The sequence below is a fragment of the Scomber scombrus genome, chromosome 12 (assembly GCF_963691925.1).
Source record: "Scomber scombrus chromosome 12, fScoSco1.1, whole genome shotgun sequence".
NCBI classification, from domain to species: Eukaryota; Metazoa; Chordata; class Actinopteri; order Scombriformes; family Scombridae; genus Scomber; species Scomber scombrus.
In genome coordinates this window covers 20,556,084-20,577,775 of record NC_084981.1, presented here as the reverse complement: position 1 = coordinate 20,577,775, position 21,692 = coordinate 20,556,084, and the positions used below count along the sequence as shown (strand labels likewise).

The 21,692-nt window shown below is 43.1% G+C and overlaps 1 protein-coding gene across 2 annotated transcripts in view; it reads left to right on the top strand.

Moving 5' to 3' along the window:
* sdccag8 (SHH signaling and ciliogenesis regulator sdccag8) overlaps positions 1–21,692 on the top strand; it is a 45,634-nt gene that overhangs the window by 6,920 nt on the left and 17,022 nt on the right. For both annotated transcript variants that reach the window (XR_009927008.1, XM_062430045.1), the window contains exons 14-16: positions 15,711–15,838; positions 19,791–19,899; positions 21,486–21,617. Coding sequence is in view for 1 of the 2 variants with exons in the window: in XM_062430045.1 (XP_062286029.1) it covers positions 15,711–15,838; positions 19,791–19,899; positions 21,486–21,617 (369 nt within the window). In the remaining variant the exon portion in view is untranslated. The remainder of the gene's footprint in view (positions 1–15,710; positions 15,839–19,790; positions 19,900–21,485; positions 21,618–21,692) is intronic.

Sequence of the window (21,692 nt, the reverse complement as noted above, 5' to 3'; positions counted from 1 at the left end):
CCTGGCGCGTACACACACACACACAAATTCACACACACACGCATGCACGCACACACACACACACACACACACACACACACACACACACACACACACACACACACACACACACACACACACACACACACAGAAAGAGAGAGAAAGAACAGTGTGGCTGATGGTCACTGGACAGCCTGGCCTCAGTGCCACCTGCCAGTGCCCTGCACCCGTTCTCACAACGGGTGCTACCGGCTCCCCTCCCTCTTACCTCTATCTTCTATCTTCTCTCATCATATCTATTTCTGCATCTTTCTATCCCAGTTTTTCCTGCCCTTTTGTATCACTCCCTCTGTTAATCTTTCATCGTTCATACCTCCAGCTGTCCTCGTGTTCTTAGCTCTCCTTCCTTTCAATCTTCTATCCTTGAGGCAATTAATTTTCTTTTCGCTCCTCTTTATTTTTTTTTCTCTCCTTTCCTCCTGCATTCCTCCCTTCTCCTTCCCTTCCCCTCTGTCTATCCTGTCATCCGCTGGCTGCTGCTCCCTTCCACACCATCCACTGCCAGGGCCATGCCAACCCATGCCAGCCGCCCAGGGCACTCTCTCACCCCTGCTGCCCACAGCCGAGGTGTCTGAGATGGGCACAGATGTGGCAGTGGTGCCCTGTGGTGCTGGAGGCTGCGGGATGCAAGTTTGTGTAATCTGTGTGCGTGTGTGTGCCTGTATATTTGTGTTTGTATCTGTCAGCCTGGCAGTGTGTGTGTGTGTATGTGTGTCCACTGCCGCTCTCGGCTCTGATCTGTGTTTAAGTGTGTTTGTCTGTCAATCGGCCAGCGCTAACACACTGGCCGCATGGTGGGCTGTCTTGTGTTTAAGAGATGAGGCAGGGAGTGTGTGTGTGTGTGTATGAGTGTGTGTGTGCATTTTGCAGCCAGCTGTGGAGAATGACATGCATATTAATGTGGCAACATGATGACTTTGACCTGTGCTAGAGGAGCTACTGGACTAAACCATTTCACTGCCATGTGTGCCGGTGTCTGTGCATGAGAGAGTTTATAGTTTTATCTATCCGCAGATGCATACTAGATGTTTGACAGCTGTTGACTTGGCTGAGCATGTAGCCATTCAAATTCAATTTTGGTCATTAGCAGTGAAAGCCACTTCTGATACTGGTTTAATATGGATATCTTTTTAATTTTCCATATTCAGTATCACAATAAAGAAAATCACTTGAGAGAAACATTGCTATTGAATAAACTCACCGTAAGAGTTGACAGTGGGTGGAGAAAATTGGGGGGACATTCTATTTCGGACAGAAAACAAGTAATGAGAGAGACAAGGTAAGTGAAATGAACTCCTAACGCTACAGTTATCTAGCATGTGTCCTGACCAGTAGGCCAGGGCACGCCAGGACAGCAGACTTTTTTTTATTTTGAACCATTTCTTTATCTCCTACACAGCCGTCTATGAACAGGTGCACAAAGATCACTTCTGCTTAATCAATATCACAAAATCACATGTCACGTTTAGAGCTAGAGCTTTTAAAAAGCAGCGTTGTCTTTAAGTCATTTACAGAAAACACAGCGTCTTAAAGCGGATTAAAGATTGGATGCTTTATTGCAATTGTATGTTAAACAACAAAACTTGGTTTGGCAGCAATCCACTCATTTATATCTGCTTATGTATAAATATATACATAATAATAATAGTGATAATAATAATCATAGAGTCAAGTGACAGTAAAGCTTAAGGTTAAGCAGTAGTGATGAGAGTTGAGATTAGGGTTTATGATTATCAAACTATTAATTGTTTCTTTGCATTTGGCATCATCTAAATAGAAATAGGTCCAGCTGGTTATGCTAAAAATATTCAGGCAGGGGTCTGCTGGAAACAAACTAATTTGTAGTGCAAGTTGTGTCTGAGGGCAAAACTGGCACATTAAAGCCTGCCCTCATAAGGGAGGGTGAGACATGACAGTTGTTCAAAACACCTCTGCACACCTGGACAGTTTCACGCTAAAGCACTGTTCTTGTTGGATTATCAGTTTTGGAAAGTCACAGAAATCGTTGGATGCAGATGCTGGAAAGGTGTGTGGGTGGAAGGGGTTTTAGGTGTCGTTCGACCATCCAACAAAACATGGTGGTTAAAGCATAGCGACACCTTCAAATACATAAAATACATCAAATCTGAATTTTATTTTGCGTTAGAGCTGCTGCAGATCATCATTAAGTCACTTTTTGAAATAATTCACATATGTGGCTTAGCATTATGAGCGCTGAAACAAAGAAGATCTACTGAGGTAATTTTGTTGTTTCTGTTCTCCATGTCCAGCAGGATGGTGTGTCCAATGTCATCCATCCACATCTGTTGATATAACATCAGAGTTTTAAAAATGGAGGTATATCTTTGAGATACGCAGATGAAGGGCATTTAGCAAAGCAGAGTAAAACTGGAAGTTTTTGGAGCAGTGTAGAAAGCAAGCAAACACAGACACACACATCCACATGTCACATACACACACCTGCTGAAATCTGGTCAGAGCTTGGTTTGTTTTTCCCCTTTTTTTACTCATTTCTCTATTGCTTTTTTTCTCATGCCATTCCAAACTAAACAAGTAAACCTCAAGCGATTGTCTCCCTCTCACCTCTGTCTCTCTCTCTCTCTTTCTACCTTTTGTATCTTTCGGTCCATCTGCAGGCCTTCTGGGGTTATACAGAACTACATGCAGTTCATTCGTAGTCATGCCTCCGTTTGCCCTCTCTTGTTCACTACAGAGCCATGCTTGACTCTTTGTAGCTGTGGTGGGCTGGTTTGTGTAACTGTGTTTACTGTATGTGTGTTCTTTGAGAGTTCGAGTGTGAGATTCACAGTAGTGAGGCCGGGAGGCATTTTGTATGACCAGCCTTCGAAAAGCAGCTCTTTGATTCTGTCTGTGCAACTTGCTCGCTCCGCTCTTTCATTCTGTCCTCCTCTCGTGGCCCAAATGATCACAGCCCGCCTTCAAACAGGGGACATGAAGCACAGACAGCCTCTGTTTGATTTCCGATAGCCCTACCTTCCTTTCTGACTAACACACACACACACATATTTGTTTGTACAACTGCACGCTTGCAAATGTGCACACTGAAACACACGTAAGTCGTACAACCACATGCCTGTACACACAGACGCACACACACACACACACACACACACACGCACACAACCATACTCACACACAGATGCATGCACGTATCCGGGGGTCCCATGGCGGCTGGTGCGCTGCGCTGCGCTCCAGGATTGGATCATCAGCCAGCTGTGAGTTGGACAGCCCAGGATCTGTCCTAATCCCCGTCACTCTGTTCACATCGCCTCACATACACACACACACACACTCCAGTCCCAGCCCCAGCCCAGCAGAGGGCTTTGCTAAGTTTGTTTTGTTTGTTTGTTCCTGTCTTTCTTCACTTTTTCATTCTTCTTTCCTTGTCTCCATCCGGCCTTCTCTCTCCCCGTGTCGTGATCACAGATCCCAGAGGCCACAGTAAAAAGTGCCCAGCATAACTTCTGTTTCAGTACATGCCAGATAGTCATGAATGTGTGTTTGCATGCGTTAGTGTATCCACGGTTAGCCGAGACCTGTGTGCCTGTTTTGCGTTTTGGATGAGTGGAAAGTCTGCGATGCCCCAAATCTTCCATCAGTTATGTTATCCCCATGAAATCAAGCATCCATGTTCATGAGGGTGTTTGCTTAGAGCTGTCGATGGACCTGGAGCTGAAAAAACTTCCATGAATAAGTTAACTTTCTCACCTAGAACTTGTGACTGTGGATCCTTTGGACAGGAAATATCTGAACATGACCATTCATATAATCGGATCTGTGGCTGTAGGACATGATAGAAAGTAGTAGAGCTTTCAGATAAAAACTTGCAGGTAGGGAAGACCCAGTGCAATGAAACCTGCAGTGAGGGTCAACTGGGAATTACTGCGATAGGTTTCTGCCAGCAAAATCTCCAACTCCCACAACTGGAAAAGTTTCCTGCATTATGATGATAGGGAGCATTGGATTTTAAAAGACCACAGTCAGTGCCTTGATTGCAGAGGCAGCTGCTTTGAGTTGTGATCAGAGGGTTCATGGGTGGCTGCAGTGCCTGTAGCTACCCCAAAAACTCATGGATGGACACCAGCAGTGGAGGAAACTGTGAACTGAAGGAGGCCTTCATTGAAGCCTCAGTGAAATCTTTGCTTAAGCTTCGAAGCTTAAGTAAAATCTTGGGTGTGAGAGGAGTGTGGAGAAGCCATTGGGACTGACTCTCAAAGGGTGTGTGGTGAACCATTAGATGATTAAAGAAAAAGAACAGACTATTCTCTGTTGGACTCAGAGATGCTTTGAGGAACTCCTCAACCTGAGACAGCATGAAGAGTTTAAACAGTCTGAAGGAGCTCTGAGTAGACTGCTGCTTCTTTGCATTGAAATAAACCATGTTGAAGTGGTTCAGGAATGTAATCAAGATGCCTCTTGGATGTATATATGTGTGTTTTCTGGGTGTGTCCAAGGAGACACCCGAGAAAATCCAGAACATGGAGGGATTATATCATGTCCCACTTGTCCTGTTTGGGGAGAAGGACGTCTGGGCTACCTTGCTTAGCTTACTGGCACCATAACCTAAAATAATGACTAGGGCTTAAACTAATGTTTTATTTTCATTATCCATTCATCTACTGATTATTTTCTTTATTAATCAGTTAATTGCTTGGTCTATGAAATGTTACAAAAATATTGTGAGAAAATACTATTCACAACAATTCACTGACTGACAGTCCAGAACCAAAAAATATTCAATTGACTGTTTTTTATATGTCGAAGAAAACAGCAAATCTTCACATTTAAGAAGCTGGAAAGAGAAAATGTTGAATTATTAATCGAAAAATTGTTTGCAGCTCTATTATAAACAGAAGTCTGTAATACATGTAAGACTTCTGTCTTTGTTAAAGTCAGTGTTTATTTTCTACGATTAGAGCAAGGAGGACAAAGACAGGTTATACAATAAAGTGTTTCATTGTTTCGGAGCTACTCAGATAGTGAAGTTATTAGTTGAAATCTTTTTGATTAGATATTGAGATTACCGACACTTTTGACTGTCATATCTGCACTGTAGTGTCATTTATAGCTTTCTTATAACCCCTTTTTAGTAAATGAGGTGTCAGAAGATAGAAACATGGCACCAAGACAATCCAAAATGAGGCCATCATCACTTTTAATAATTCACAATGATCAATAGTGTTAGAACAGTGGGTGAAACTCACAGGCAGTAGTGCAGGTAAAGAGAGTCAGGAGGGGAGACAGATAGCGTTGTTGAGTTTTAAGGCCACCGTCTCCTTTCTGTGACCCTGAAATCAGAAGATGGATGCTGAGACTGAGAGGCGGAGAGATATCCAGACAAAGCTCCAGACCAACCGCTGAGACTTTTATACACAAAGTTCCCCAAACTCTATTAAACATGTCACGCTGTTGCTCGCTCTCTGTACCTCTACCTAGTTGTCTTTTTTCCTCTCCCCTCAGTTGTAGATCGTGATAGCGAGGTCTGGAAAGGCGGTGAACAGAACTGCGTGTGTGTGTGTGAGGGCGGAGAAGTGTAAATGAGGAAGGTGAGGCAGCAGATGCCGCGTCCCGCCAGAGGCTCGCTTTGAGCAGCGAGTGAAATCTGGGCGCGACAAAACTGCTGCAAACCAACTCGGCGGGAGGCCCTTGTCCAATCACGGCCCAGAATAAAAGGGCCGGGGCGCCACGCGGGCTGCAGTCGCTCAGGAGAGGTGGGGGCCGTAATGAACCTTCAAACGCTGCCAGCGAGCGCACACACACTTGAGCACAGCATCTTTCTTTCTACCTGGCATTAGCAGAGTCTGAGCACTGTCACCACACACACACACACACACACGCGCACACACGCACACACACACACATCCTCTTCGGCAACTGTGTGCATGATTTCTGTGTGTGCGGTCGAACACATGCTTGAAGAATCCTTGTCTCATGATGTGTGTTGACTCATATTTGCGAGCGTGCATTTACATGAGTCTGTGTGCATGCCTTTGTGCAAAGTGTTGATACCTTTGGGCTACACCTGTGTCTGTAAAGTTTGATGTATGTGTCTGTGTGTGACAGGAGCAGGGCAGTGCCAGGTATAAGGCTTGCTGTGTGTTTTTTGTGTGTTTGCATGTGTGTGTTTGTGTGCATGTCTGGTCGGCAGCCATGTTGTTGGGTAGCAGATGGCACCATGGTTGGCAGGGGAGGGGCTGCTTAGCACAACTAATCAGACAGTTACGGATAGGGCAGCTGGGAGGGCCGTCGGCCAGCCGTGTGTGTATGTGTGTGTACGTGTGTGTGTATGTGTGTGTATGTGTGTGTACCACAGAGTGCCATGATGTTGACAGTGGTGGGCCCGTTGGCCTGGTGACGAGACCTTGCCACGTTCTTCTCTCCTCGCTGTCGGAGTGCCCTCTCTGCCATCCTGCCTTCTCACCTCTCTCTCTCTTGCACTCTTGCTGTCTCTCTCGCTCAATCTGTTGAGACCTACTTGGTCCTTTATCTTTCTTTCAGTGTCTTTGAATCTTCTTTTGTCTTTCTGTCATACTGTTTGACTCTCTGCTTTCTTCCTCTGGTGTTTAATTGTAAGTTTATTCTGTGTTAATTTAGTTGACGTGACTAATTAAAATCAAATGTGTATTTTTGTCGCGCTGGAAATACTAACAAATTGCTTCTGGGAGCTAATGGAAACGTTTTAATACAGTTCAGTAAAAAGCCGTACAACATTTAAAACCTGGCCTTTTTGAGCAGGAATATTCCTCCTCAGACTTTTGCTGCAACCTTTGATCTGAACAAATGTTTCCTCTTATTGGTTTTTTCCATCCCTCTGCTTATGACTCTTGTCTTTCTCTATCACTTTCACCCTGTCTTAGCGTGCCTAGTGTTACATCAAATACACTAAGCATCTAAGACATCTTAACAGCGAGATCTACATCTAAGCTGGCTGTCAGCTGACTCACAGCTCACGCATCTGCGAAGCTTCTCCAATTCACCTTCAGCTTTTTTTACCAAGTCGAACATGATGTCTGGAAAAAAACCTTTATTTGTAAGATGATAATTTTTTAACATATTTCAGTTTGAGGGCTTAGATTACATTTGGTAATGGAATTATTTTTATACTACTAGATTATTTGATCAGTTATGGATGTAACTTTAAATCCATTTCAAGACTAGTGCAATGATGCATAGTTTCATCAGGGAAATCGCTTAAATATGACAAACACACCCAACAAATGGCTTTTTTCCGTGTTCCTCCCTGTCACAGTAACTCTCAGTAACACCTCTGTACTTCTTTGTCTTTCTCTTACTTTTGCGTTATTATTCCTCCACCATTCGCTAATGCAGGTCTGTCTCAGAAGATAAATTATACTCTGGGAACCTGCAAGGCAAGCCCAGCTAGCTCTGGAATTGCATGAACTTATTTGCTGCAGAGATGTCATGAAGTGAAACATGTAGATGCCGTTAAATACAGAAGTGGAAAATCACACTATAAGCACCGGGGTTATTAAACAGAGCTGTAATCTGTTCGTCCTGTGGGGCTGGGAATGGATAGAATAGACAGATCGCTGACTGGGAGACCTCAGGCAAGATGGAGGCAAATCTGTCGGCTACAACTGTTGCCACCCTAGCCAAGTGTGCCCTGGGACACTGGCCTACATACACACTACTGCTGGAGGACAGACAACGAAGGGGAGAGCACCAGCCCTGTGCCATCCATCCACCATCCATGCTTCACCTCGTCCTACGCTCCTCTTTTCCTGCCTGTCTTCTGTTACACTAAAGCCACCAATTAATAATATCTTAAAATGTTCAGAAATACATAGAAGGTGTTTCCTTAAAAGGGTTTAGTGAAGCAGTTTAGCAGTACTTGATAATATTTTAGAGGATGCACTGCTTATTGTGGCTGCTGTGTTTCGATCTGTGTATGCTGAATGAGTTTGTGTAGCTGTGTGTGTCATCTGGTCAACTTTGTGCCTTCACATACCCCCGCTGTGAGGATGGCAGCATCAGTGACTCTGCACTGTGCCCGCTGCCCAGTAGACAGAGCTTTCATCCAACATGACAGAACCTCTCTCTGCTCCTCATTTCCCCCTCCTTTCTCTCTTTTACCTCTGTCACTCTCTTTTACCTGATTGATCTATCCTTTTATCATTTCATCCTCTTAATTTTTTTTATCCTTCATATAGCTGCCCTTTGTTCTCTGATTTTTTTGTTTTGTTTTGTTTTCTGCTGCCGTCAATTCATCTCTTTTTCTCTGCTGCCCTTTGTAGACACAGCAGTGCCAAACAGTGCCTCGTTGGTAGCAGGGCAGTGCCCTCATCGGCAGAATGTATCACGAGACGATCACAAACACAGGAGCAAGAGATCGGAAGGAGGAAGATAAGATAGGATTTGAGGTTGCAGCTGAGTGGAGATATAAGGGAGAAGAGTGGTGATGGTGTGTTGAGTAAGGGAGGTAGTGGACTGGAGAGTGCTCCCTCAAACTCCTTTATCGGCACTTCATGTGAGATATTGCCATCAGCTTTTGAGGAAAGCTGCTCCTCTCCCCAGGTTACCTTTTTTGTTGCATGTAATTTGAAGGAAACCTTACAGAAAATAAATTATTGCAGAAATGTTTTTATGAGTGGCATATATGTAAATACATATGTACAGTCTCACATAATGCTGGAAATAATGTTTATTTATGGTGGTAAGTCCTAAAATTCACATAGATTGTCACGTTTAATATAAACAAACATACTTGTGTTCAGTTTTAACTTATATTCAGGTAGAAAGTGAAAAAATACCAACGCTATATTTATGCAAATATACTTGCTCCTCATTCTAATCATAGCTCTGTGTGGACCTATTTGACACAAGCTTGACTGTGACGCTGCTTAGTGCAATTTGTTAGTAAGGAGGTACAGGCAAAGATGCAGGCGACTAAAAATGGAGGCGATGACACTGGAGATGAGGCTGGAAATGGAAAGGAGGACGAATAGATAAAGCTAGCAGTGGATGAAAAGGAAGTAGACGAGTAAATTGTGAGGAAGGACAATACAGAGGAAGTTTTAAATGTAGAGAGAAGTGGGTGGATGGCATAGAGGGGAGCAGAGGAGAGGTTGGCGTGGGTTTGTTCACCATGGCAGTCACCGGGTGGGCACATGCCCCCCTATGGTGCCATCTCCAGCCCGAGTCCCCCCACTGAGTTTAAAAAAGCCTCTCTTTGTTTTCCACCTCAATGGCCGCCTCTCCCTCACAAGGCATCCGATCTAATGGCCCAGGAGCACAGAGACCGAGGAGAGAGGAGGTGGGGAAAGGAGTTTGCAGAGAGTGTAGGTAAGGTGATAGGAAAAGAGGTAAAGCAGTAAAAAGATGATGATTATTTAGGGGGGTTAAGGGGAGAGAGATGGCTCGTGTGTCTTGCTGCCAGTTGCCCTCAAGTTTATAACCAGGTAGGAGGGATGAGGTGCGTTTGAAACGACATCAGGTATGTCTCAGGTGTGAAGTGAATTCCAACACTGGTGGATTGTGCTCACACCAGGTGAGAACACTCCATGTGGTTCAAACGTTTAGTTTGCTCACCTTTCTCTCTCACTAATCTGTTTTAAAAAAAAACTAATCTGAAACTTTCTTTGCCAATCTCTTTTTTTCTAAGAGAAATATATGTGCAATGCTTGAAAGATGAATATTTAACATTAATTAGAAATGTACACCTATAAAACATGGTGAAAAATTCTATCATTAGGTTAATTTTCCCTTCCACAATCTGACTTTTATGTTAATGTATTTGACATTTATACTGTTACATGCATATAACATATGTCACAAATGCTGCAAATGCCTAATGAGAAGTAACTTGAAGCTGGTCTCCTGATTGCCTAAAATTCATTATTTTAATAATTTACCTTCTCAGCTGAAATTGATTTGACCTCCAGCACTGCCACATATGCTGCTCACAACTATTTCTGTAGGACACAGATTTGACACTGACGTTGAATCCTGGGTTTCTGGATCGGGTCAGTATGGGAGCATATTGTACGTATGCTGTGTGTTTATTTTTAAAAATCACAGATGCCTGCGCTGCCAGTCCGCTCTTCCTGTGTAAAAACCATCAGTCATCTGTGCCAATTAAGACTTTTAAACTTCTCTCACTCTTGTGTACATAGATGACAGAGGCCAATCAGCAGCTAATTACTTCAATCTAGAGCTGGGTTTTTCCTCCGAGGGAAAGTGTGCCGTAACAGCAAATGTTTATTTCTTTGAGGGTCATGTGCATTTGTCACTGTGTTGTGTGTACATGCATGTTTTCACACATATGTATGAAAGAGTGAAAGATGGCTTTAAAATGATGTACATTTCAAGAGAGTAACTGTCCATAATTATATGCTTGTGTGTGTTGGAGGGCGAGAGGGAGATTTTATATTTTTTTGCTAATGTAACAGTTGCAGTTTTCTCTTTTTTTGGGTATGATTGGCTCACCACTGACCTTGGTGGTGGTGGGGGGGCTTTAGCGCTCCTTGAAGAAGAAAAGAGGCTTGGGCCGCCCGCTGTAAACAAAGTTGACTTGCCGACAGATGGATTGAATGACAGAGAGGCTAACTGAGCCAGGAACGGGCCTGGCAGCATTGCACTGAGCAGAGAGAGAGGGAGGGAGAGAGAGAGAGAGAGCGAAAGAGAGAGAGAGATAAAGGGGGGGTGGGGGGTGGAGAGGGGAGAAGAGAGAAGAGAGAAGAGGTGGCCAACAGGAGAGGAGGTGTGAACAGGTGCAGGGCCGCTGAAGGAAGAACCAGCAGATGGAGAGAGACACAGCCAGTTTAGTTACAGGAAAAAAAGGGTGGGAGGGAATATAGAGGAGGGAGGAGGGAGAGATGGAAACAGCAGAAAAAAAAGAGGATCGGAGCAGAGATGAGAATGCTCTGGACGGATAGATGGACAGATAGATGTAGATATGGACTGAGCTGGGTGTTTAATGGTGAAGCTGCATCAGGCTGCGTCTGAGTTTGATGCGTTTGTTTCTTAAAGTAAAGCGGCGGCGTGGAGGGAGGGGTGTCAAAAGAGAAACAAGTGGGAGCAGAGTGATTGACTTGCATCACCCCGAGGTTTGATAAAAATGTGCTAAAACACATCGAGGTGCCTGCGAGAGAAAATTGTGACACTGTGCTCGGTCTGCTACACAAAACAATTCAGATGTTTATTGTGTGCAGCATCAATAAATAATAAGCAGCACAGAAAATGTTCAATATGTCGCTTTGTTTTCTCTGCAGTGCACTCGCCCATTGTTGGCAGTTCTCCGTTAGATGGGCCTACACGAAGCCTCCGTCTCACCGTCTCTCAGTCACACACGTACAAAGGAGCACGCTCACACATAAGCACAAATCATCTTTGTATATCTGCGCATCAAACTGTTGAATATTAATATCGTCTGATTGATGAGGACCATCACGAATAGCTGTGGTTCTGCTGGAATTCCTCCATAAAAATGAATCATCACAAGTGTCACCATTCTGAGCAAGATACAAGCAAATAGTTGTAAATTTATAGTGCAGTATCAGTTCGTAACAGTAAAATCTTATCAATAATCTCTCATACTTAAGGGTAGTCTCATCAAATAATTGTTTGAACTTTTAGTAGATCAATTTAAATAACTTATTTCAATTGAAATATGATATTTTTAGGTATGTCGTCAAAGGAATCTTTTTATTTTAGAATAGATAGTAATAGACCTTTTTTCCCATTAGACCATACTTAAAAACAATATGAGAAACACCAAGTAATGTTACTCTTAAAAGTTCGCTCATTTTAAATGTTTTTTAAAATGTTAATTGGATTCAAGCAGTGAGTTTAGCTATTAGTACAGATGGTCCTCTGTGATAGAAATAATATAACTCATCTTCTACTTGATTCTCCATCTTTTCCTCTACTCTTTTCAGGGATCGGCAATGTCTTGCAACAATCAGTCGTCTTTGTTGCGAACAAAGCTCGTATGTTTGCATGTTTGTGCTATAGGCTCGGTTCACAATCTGTTCACCTGTATGTTAATTTCACACCTGTTATTTTGCAACACGGGAACATTGCGGAGAAAAGATATGAATATGCAATGATTTCAGGAATTGTTCTCTTTAGTTTTCCATTAGTTAGTGTGTAGATAATTTACATAAATATTTGTCTTCACTCTATGAAAAAAGGAACAAATCATGTGATTGCTTTTGATAATTAAAATCTTTAAACTTTAAACAGTATGTATTTGTATCTGAGTGATATTGTGTTATTGGGAGAGAGTATAGTCTTTTACTTTATCCTGAACAGCGGTCAGTGGTGTCTGGCGTTGGCGAATGTCTCCAATTCCTCCAAGTCCACCGTCTGACTCCAATTTGTGCTCGTTCTCTGATAAACCGCGGCATTTGGTGGTTCTGGCGTGGGATGCCGGCTGCACCACAGGGTGCTGCAAACTCCGCGCTTGGTCAGGCCCTGGCACCCCACATCTAATGGGCAACAGCTTGAATAGTGCCCACTTAGGCAGGCAGTGCGGACTGGGCCCCCTCTTCTTCCTCGCCGCTCAAGCCAGCTAGCTAGCCAGCCACCGCCTCTGCCACCTCCCACTTACCCAGCAGCCACTGTACCTGGCCGCAGCCCCAGAGCCATTCCAGCCCACCTTAGGCCCCTGGCCCATGCAGCTCTCGCCATACTTATCAAGCTGTCCTACAGTGCATCAGGCCAGGCATATACAAACAGGCCCAGCTATCTGCTAACTGAACATTCAGTCTATTGCCTCCTAGGCCCAAACAGGAGTTCCTGCCACAGGCAGCAACCCAGAGCCCATTCACCAATTAGCTGGAAGGCAGATTATTGTCCAGGGAGAATTATCCAGCTCGAGCCCCACATATTCAGCCTCTGCCTACATATTCAGTCTTCTCATCGCCCTTAACCCGTCCTTATTCAGGGTTTGGCTCTCTGATGACATTTCTCCTTTGCTTTCTCTTTTTTATGCTTTAATTTGACAGCACTCATCATCAGCCATTTTGTGACAGCATTTTTGCGAGTAAACATGGTGCATTTGATCGGAGATACAAAATGGCACCCTGAAAAGAACCCCACAACCTAGCCCGACTTCCCAGCTTTGATACTTTGATCTTTGATGCTGTACTTAAAGTTTCACTTCTCCTCAGAGTTTTAGGCTTTTGTCACATTTGTACACTATGCTCTCAACTTAAGATCAGCACCTCTATTTAAGTTTGCCCCACCTCCACCCAGAAACAAAATCCCTGAGTAAGTTTGTTTCTGTTCAGTTGTGAACAACTTTATGAGGTCAAACCTAAGCTGAATGTTGGTTCAGAAGATCAGTGAGACCAAACATATGCCAAATGAGTAGCTTTCTGTCTTTTTGCTTTTGTATCAATTTTTAATTTTCTTCGCCCTCCTCTTCCTCATCACCACTCTATTGCTGACTGCTGGAACTTTCTGGCGGCCTGTCTGATGCTAATTGGTGGGTAAACAGGTCTGGTGTGAGCCCCCCCCCCCCCCCCCCCCCCCCCCCATCACACACAAACACACACAGATATACACAAATACACACGGCCCCCTGGAACCTCTTACAGGACCAAATGGCTGGCAATGCCTGCTCGCCATCTCCCGCTGAGCCCTGGTGTGCGCTTTGGTGGCTCAGGCTGCTGTTCAAGCCCAGCGGGGGTTCATTCACTCTCTCACACACACACACGCACACACAGTCACACGCGTACAAACACACACAGTCTCCTTGTGTCCCCTGCACACCCGCCACCCGCTTTCACACCCCAGACAGCAGGACAGCAGGAGAACACACACACACACACACGAAGGAACAGACAGACGCGGTCACTTTAGAGATGCAGGCCAAGCGCTGTAGGGGAGAAAAGTTTTCACTTAAACTGGAGAATTCTCTCTTCATTAGCGCCTTTGGACTTCAGGAAGAGTTCTGTTTATTTGTTCGTTTTTTCCTGTCTTTGTAGTTTTTGCTTTCTTTCCGTCTTTTGTCTGTTCCTCTGTTGTTTGGGTTCGTTTGGACTTAGTTGAGTTCGAAAGTTTGGTTGAAACAAAAGTAAAATGTAGTTTTGTTCACAACCTGCAAAGATAAGCACCTTTTTTTCTGTGTCTCACCTGCTCAATTTTGATATCGAGACAAATGGGAACAGACATTAAAGTGATTGATCACTATCAAATATGTCATGCAGGTCGGCATAACGTGTCATGCTAAGAACTGCGTGTGCTACTAAGTCATGCAGTTATTCATGTTTGGATACTCTTGTAAAAATATCATGATTGATCAGCTGAAGTTATGTCGCTGTATGTGTGTTTTCAGCGTTAGTGTGACAAATGTGAAACTGCATTATATTTGTAAAGGTTATAAAGAAGGTTCACAAGATGACCAGCACCTTAAGAAAAGTAATATTACAAAGCAGATCAATTTTTTATTTAATGTTTGATTTAATTGAACGTAAGTCCTGTCCAGAACTTCATCCTTGACTTAAGAACAAAGTCTTGGATAAAGAATTTATTCAGGACCAGTCTGTCGTGGACCATTGTGTATTTGTGTATGTATGTATGTGTGTGTTTGTGTGTGTGTATGTTGTGGACAGCTGCAGTATCACTCAGGGGTCTTCAAACTGACAATGGACTGACACCTTTTTCGCCCTTCTACCCCCATGCATCTTTTCTGTCATTCTTCTCTCTGTCCTCAGTTTCTTCCTCTTATCTCTTGTTCTTCATCTTGAGAGTTTGTCAGAGAGTTTGTCCTCTTTTCTTTCATCCTCACCTGTTTTTGACCACCTGTCTGTCTTTTAATAATATAATAAGTTACATTTATATAGCGCCTTTCACAAACCCAAGGACGCTTTACAGAGAAGAAGAAAAAAAAACCAAACAAAACAGATCAAAACAAAATGGAGCAGAGGAGGAAGAAGAGAAATGTTCATTGAAAAGTAAAAGTTTTTAACTCAGACTTGTGGAAATGGAAGGGCAGCCGTAGATCTCCTTCATAAACATGCAGAAACCTTTTGAGTATCATTGGGAGTGCACATATCAATCAGCTGATCCTAACTGATATATTCTGATCTGATTCTGATCAAATTGAAGTCACAAATTCATTTCTTTTATACGCGTGAAAATCAACATTCGTGATCCAACATTTCACTTCACAATCAGTTTGCAAACCTCATTCTGAGCTTTATTATGAAATGTACTGCTCACATACAGTAAATCACGCAATTAATTTTGTATAATTAGAGGCAACTTAAAGACGCAGTCTGTGGTCCAAAAGTAACCAAAAGTGGGCCATGCTGTCACTCTAAAATTGACTGACATTTCGTTAAAGCACAGATGTAACAGTTAATCTACAGTAAGTGATTAAGTTGTTTACATTGGTCTTGTTGGTACAGGTCCATATTTTCAGTGTGTGAAAAACACATTAAACTTGAGAAAAAATGAAAAATGATTGTGCCTTAAATGTACGAGACATAAGTCGTAGCCTTTCAGAAAATGTTTTTCATGCTCCACCAGTAATAGAAGATGAGTCATCAAGCAGAGACAAACGTTTAGTGACTGATAAAAACTGAGATGATGATAGTTCTATCTGTTTGATGCATCCTATCATTTATTATAATAAAATGTTGTTTTACTGTTCCTTATCATCCTGTCCTGTTTTTCTAAAGACAGGAGAGAGAGAGTGCGGAACGAGCTCATGAGGATGAAATGACGTCTGCGACCCAGGCATCACGCGAGCGAGAGAGAGAGCTGACTGTGCTGCTGGAGCAAACAGAAGCACAACACCAGCAGAGAGGTCAGTGTTTCCACCACCTGACCCAGGACACAAATACTATCTGCTTACGTAATAGCTCGCCTTCTCCAATCAAATATTTCTGACCTGTACAAATGATTAAGTGTCCTTTAGGTGGACACTCGTATCAGTTCTTCAAAACCCATATTTCCTTCAGAAGCACCTAATTTAGAGTATTGTTTAGTAGAAGCTCCCCCATTTCACATGTGCACTGGATTCAGCTGATTGTGTTGCAGGTATATTAGATACAAATTTTCAGCTTATTTATGATCAATATGATATTGTGTGGCTTTACTTTACTGGTTTTAATTACAGAACATATGTGTCCTAAATAGTGTGCATCAGCAGAAGGAAACTGATAGCCAAACAAGAGACATACACAACAGAAAAAGCAGTTTATAACAGTATTAAAATGAATAATAATAGTTATATTTACAGTGATGGTAATAGATAGTAAAAAGACCGGGCGCATGAAGACAGCAGATTAGACAAGAGAGTTAGGTGGAACTTGGCACACTAGCTAGAATGGCATCACGTTGTCTCCAGCAGCCGTGATCGAGCTGGAAAGTGACGCAGATGTGTTTGTTGAACGTTGGGGTTCAGATCTCTCAGTGTGGCATTAAAACGTTTTTAGTGTAGATTGCCTTTCTTCGCAGAGCTATACAGCAGCGTGTTTTCATATTTGCGATGTCAGCGGGTTTATTTAACACAAGTATACAAGCATATAGGCTGTCTCATGGAGAGGGGACAGTGATGGGGAGATGTAGAGTGGGGGGGGGGTGGCGGGGGGGTCACAGAGACCAGAGCAGAACAAAGCAGAATTTAAAATGCAAGAAGAAAAACAGCAGAGTTGATCAGGGTCTGCCACAGAATCAAAGCCCTTGAGCTGGGAGCGTTTCAGCCTTTTCATCAAGGACACTTCAGCAGGGTGGATGTACAGTGTCTCAAACCTGCATCCTCCAGGAGGGTTGAAGGATGGTTTATCTTCGCGCTGTGCCACCTTGCTCCCCCACCAGCACAACATGGCCAGAGTGGGAGGAGACGGACATGAGCACAACTCATCTGAGATGACTGAGCTGAAGTGACCTCAAAAGAGCAGTACAGAGCAAAAAGAGCAAAAACAGAAGCCATAATAGGAGAACAGAGAATAGCGGGGCAAAGCAGAGGGAAGGTGATGGGAGCAGAGCGGAGAGACCCAGCTCAGAGCTCCCTGTCTGTCTGCACAGCAGAGCTGCTGCTGCTAGCACATCTGTTGCACCATCTGGAACCTCCCCCCTCACACCTACCACCCACCCTCAACCACTCTCTCCCTCCTACCCCTCCCTTTTTCCTATCTTTTTATTTACCTGTGGTTCTCTTCAACAACTAGGGAGCCTGCTGGTACGCAGAACAAAGATAGAGGAGTATAGAGGGAGGAATGGATGGAGGGAGGGGAGGGTGGGGGGTAAACAAAGGGTTTGTTTCTGGCGCGTGTCGGCAGCACACATGTTGTCTAAAGAGAGCTGACATCAGAGCACAGCAGGAAACTGTGGATGGGGAGGGGATGGAGGGGTGGACGTCCTTTAGTAGCTCGCATCACTTCCTCTCCCCGTGCAACCCAACAGACGAGCTGGATAATTAGCTTTCTTGCTCTCCAAATCCCGCCTCTCTGTCCATCCGTTTGTCCTTCCATCCATCCGTCCCCCTCTCCCTTCTTCTCCGCTCCCTCCCACCTTTTTTTTTTTTTTCATGTTTCTTTTTTGAGTAAATGCGTACAGAGCAGCCTCTAGATGATATCAGATATTTGTTTCTCTCTGTCCCTCCCTCCCTGCCATGCTTCTTCCCTCCATCCCTCCCTCCCTCATTTTTCCTCTGTTTGTTTCCAGTGCCAGTTCTGCTGTGTTTCTGTGTCCCAGGGTTCTTTTTGGCCTACGCACGGCCAGACGCATTCAAAGCCTGTTCAGCTAATTAGCATTCTTCGTGCAACTTTTCCAGCACTGACCAAAACTTTGTGGAGTGTACATGTGTGTGCACTCCTGTGAGTTTTTTATGGCTAGTTTTTTGCTCTGCAACATCCGATTTCTGCCTCCACGCATTATGTATGGCAGTGATGTGGGGATGAGTGGAATAAGTGGAGCCAGTAAAAAGTTAAATATATTAAGTTCCAAATTAGGAATGAGACATCAGCAACAACATCACCTTTACACCTCTCTCTCACCTCTCCTCCTTTATATTTACAAGGCGTCTCTGTAGCAGAAAGAGATAGAAGGATAAAGAAGTCTTATTTAAGGCTGCAGGTAAGGGCTGTGTGCCATACCGCAGAGATCTACCATCATGGCTTTTCCTCTACTTTATTTGTTTTACTATCGCTCTCTCTCCTCCAATATCCACTGTATGCTAAAAAAGTCTGAGCTACTTTTCAAAGACTGTGAGTCCTTGGTGTTTTTTGGTTTCGGTCGACTGTAACAGAATGCTGGAGCAGGTGGATCATTCCCTCCATCCAAACGGCAGCCATTGTTATTTTAAAAGAGCAGACATATGTTGGAGAGCGGAACGTGGATCATTTCAAAGGAATGATGAAAGCCCAGTGTTGGATTGTTCAGAAAGAGGCCCCCGATGAGTGGATGAGGACGTGGCAGAAAGGGTGGAAAGGAGAAAGAAAAGAGCTTTCAAACAACAATCCCCCTCTCTTTCTCCGTTCTCGGTTTCCCTTCTCACACTTTATCTTTCCATTCTGCACTTCTGTTTTTCTCTGTACATCTCTCCTGGTTGTTTGAACACATTTCTGGTGATTCAAACGTGATTGTCAACAAAAGCATTTTTTTGGGAATACGTTCAGTGAGACATATGTATCTCGCTTTTGCTACAGTCCATACATTTAATCTTCACTCTGTATGTAATGTAGATGTGTTCTTGTGGTATATGAAACTCATTTCCTCTTTCTCACTTTTGCAAATTTACTTAATGTGTTGCTTTCTAAGGACTGTGAAACATACTTATTTCACATTTAAATGTTTTTCTTCCTGTGAATTTTGACTGGACTTAAATGTAAGTGTGACCAAAATTAAATCCCAGGTCAACAATTATTATTATTTTTATTCAGACCTGGCCGCCATGTTAAAGACAGACATGGGGTGCACAGGGAGGCTTCCTGAATCTCACATATTGTACCTTTTTAAGGTTTTGTTGTGCGGTTCCCTGAGAATAGTCAGCCAACATATTGTCTGTTGGTTGTAAATCTGATTTATTTATTAATATTTTTTATTGTGGTTAGACACTTTACTCTTAATGACAGATTGTCGTCATTTTAGAAGACACCATTTACTTTTTATTGTCTTTCTTTTTCAGTACATTCATGTCACTGAGGTGGTTAGTTCTTAGCTGGAGCTGCAGGTTATTTCAAGAAATATCAACACAAATGAGAAGCAGTTACAGCAAACAACTGCCAACACAGCTTTAGAACAAATTTAAGTTATTAGTGAGGTGAATTTTGTTGAGATATTGGGTTAGACAGGGTTAGTTTTACTTCAGGAGTAGCTCATTTTTGTTTGTGTCAGAATGAACATTTATAAAAAGACAGATGGATATAAATACTATATACTATATATAGTACTGCAAATGTGGTAGGCATTTAAAAATGCTTAGGGAAAGTATAAACTGGACACATACAGTGTCTGTAATGCTATATAATGCTGTTATTAAACATGGTCTGGTTACTGGAAAGAAGAGGAGGTAGGTGATGGTGGTGTCCAGTGACAGCAGATCCTCGATGCAGCGTTTTGAGTTCGACAGCTTCTGAACTTGTGTGTAGGCGTGTGTGCTGAGAAGTAAAAGTGTCTAACTGAAGTGAGAATTTGCTTGAACCCTTATCTGTTTCTGTGCAGCTGGGATTTCTGACAGCTACTCAAGAGCACATGAAATCACTGCGGTGGTTATCCCCGCAGTAACCGACAGGTCTCCTGTGATCGCTTTGCAGTCAGAGAGCTGGACGGTCTGCTGAGCTCCCAGAATGCCCTGATCAGGAAGCTGAAGGAGGAGTGCTGCACACTGGGAGTCAAACTGGAAGAGTTGACAGAAAACAGCAGGTCATTACTTTTTTTAAATATTAATTTATGTAATCAGTTAATCACAGTGTGTCCTCTTTGTTTAAACATTCATTCACTCAATTATGTTGTTGTTTTCTTTCAGTCCTTCTGCCTCAGTAGCTGACATGCTAACTCTTCATGGTTGAATTTGCTTGTTCAGATATACACAGCTTCTCTCCTCCAGTTGTTCATTCACTCACTCGGTTGGTTATTCCCTCTGTCTGTTGGACATTCATGTCATCATCATTTCACGAAGCATCATCCATCCAGGCTGTTTGGAGCGATTGTGTCAACATACTACATACTGCTTTCCAGTCTGACCTGTTTTCTTGTTAACCTGATGCTACAGTAGTCACAGCAGGCCTGCCCAGCTCTCCATCTGGGCTGCCTGTGTGTATTGTGTGTGTGTATTGTGTGTATTGTGTGTATTGTGTGTATTGTGTGTATTGTGTGTGTGTGTGTGTGTGTGTGTGTGTGTGTGTATGAGAGTGACCCTGGGCCCAGTGTCCTGTCAGCTGTTGGAGCTGTGCTGCACATTAGTCACATGACAGCCCCCAATCTGGCCCTGCCAGACCGCACTGGCCTCACCAGCCATAATACACGTGCCCACAATACAGACACACATAGGTACCCTGAATTTGCTTATAGATGTATATTAATATTAAAAGAAACACACAGTAATAACTATACAATACTTGAATGTGTTATTATTGGTAAGACTTCAAACACAGTACATACTTACACGCTGGCATGCACATGTCGCCTACATCTGCTGTATGTGTGTGTTACGTAGTTTAGCAGCAGTGTGGTGTTGGTGCGTTTTGTGCCTCAGGCTGTTTGAGCTCCTGGAGTCCAAGCCCAGTGTAGCGGTTAAAGTCCTGCTGGATAGCCTCAGTCAGGCTAAGTGAGGTTATACCGAGACAGTTGCAGCAAGATAAATAAGGAAACTCTGACAAATTGTTTTCAGTTGTTAGTTGTGCAGATTATGAGGCCTAAACTACTGATTGAGTTTTTGAAGCTGAAAATTGAGTTTTGGGCACTCGGTGGCCTGAAGGTTCAGATGCACATCATGTAATTGCAACATCTAAGGTCTGTTTCCAACAGGTGACCTTTGTTACAAGTCTTATGAGTCTGTTTCCCCCTGAATTTTCCTGTCCTGTCTCTCTCAATCTTTAAAAATTAAATGGTGTTTGTAAAGTATGCCATCGGTATTTCAAATTTTACATTTACATTTTTTTTAATTTGGCAGAAGTTTTTATCCAAAGCGATTTACAAATGAGGCAAGACAGACAAGCATTAGAGGACAGTGACTTAAAAAGAGCCGCTGTACAAATGATCAAGTAGCTGATCAGGTACAAGTGTGATGATGAAGAGCGCTAGACACTGTTGTTGTTTTTTATTGATATTATTAAAGTAAGAAATGACTGGAAGTGCATAAGAAATACTATAAACGTTATACCATAAAATGAATCAGTTATATATTTAGGAAAAATCTCTAAACAAATGTATTATATGTAATTAAGAATATCTTTTTTTAAATAAGTCACTGTTCAGCATTGGTGAAGTGTTCATGTGTGTGTGTGCAGGAGTGAGCTGGAGCAGCTGTCCCTGGAGAAGCAACACCTAGAGGACACGGTGAGGAGTCTGAGAGCTCGCTGCTCCAACATGGAGGAGCAGTGTGTCCAGCACGGCCGCATGCACCAGCGCATGAAAGACAGGTACGCAAACACACACACAATATACACATACACACACATACTGTACACAACAACAAAAGGAAACTTTTTCTGACA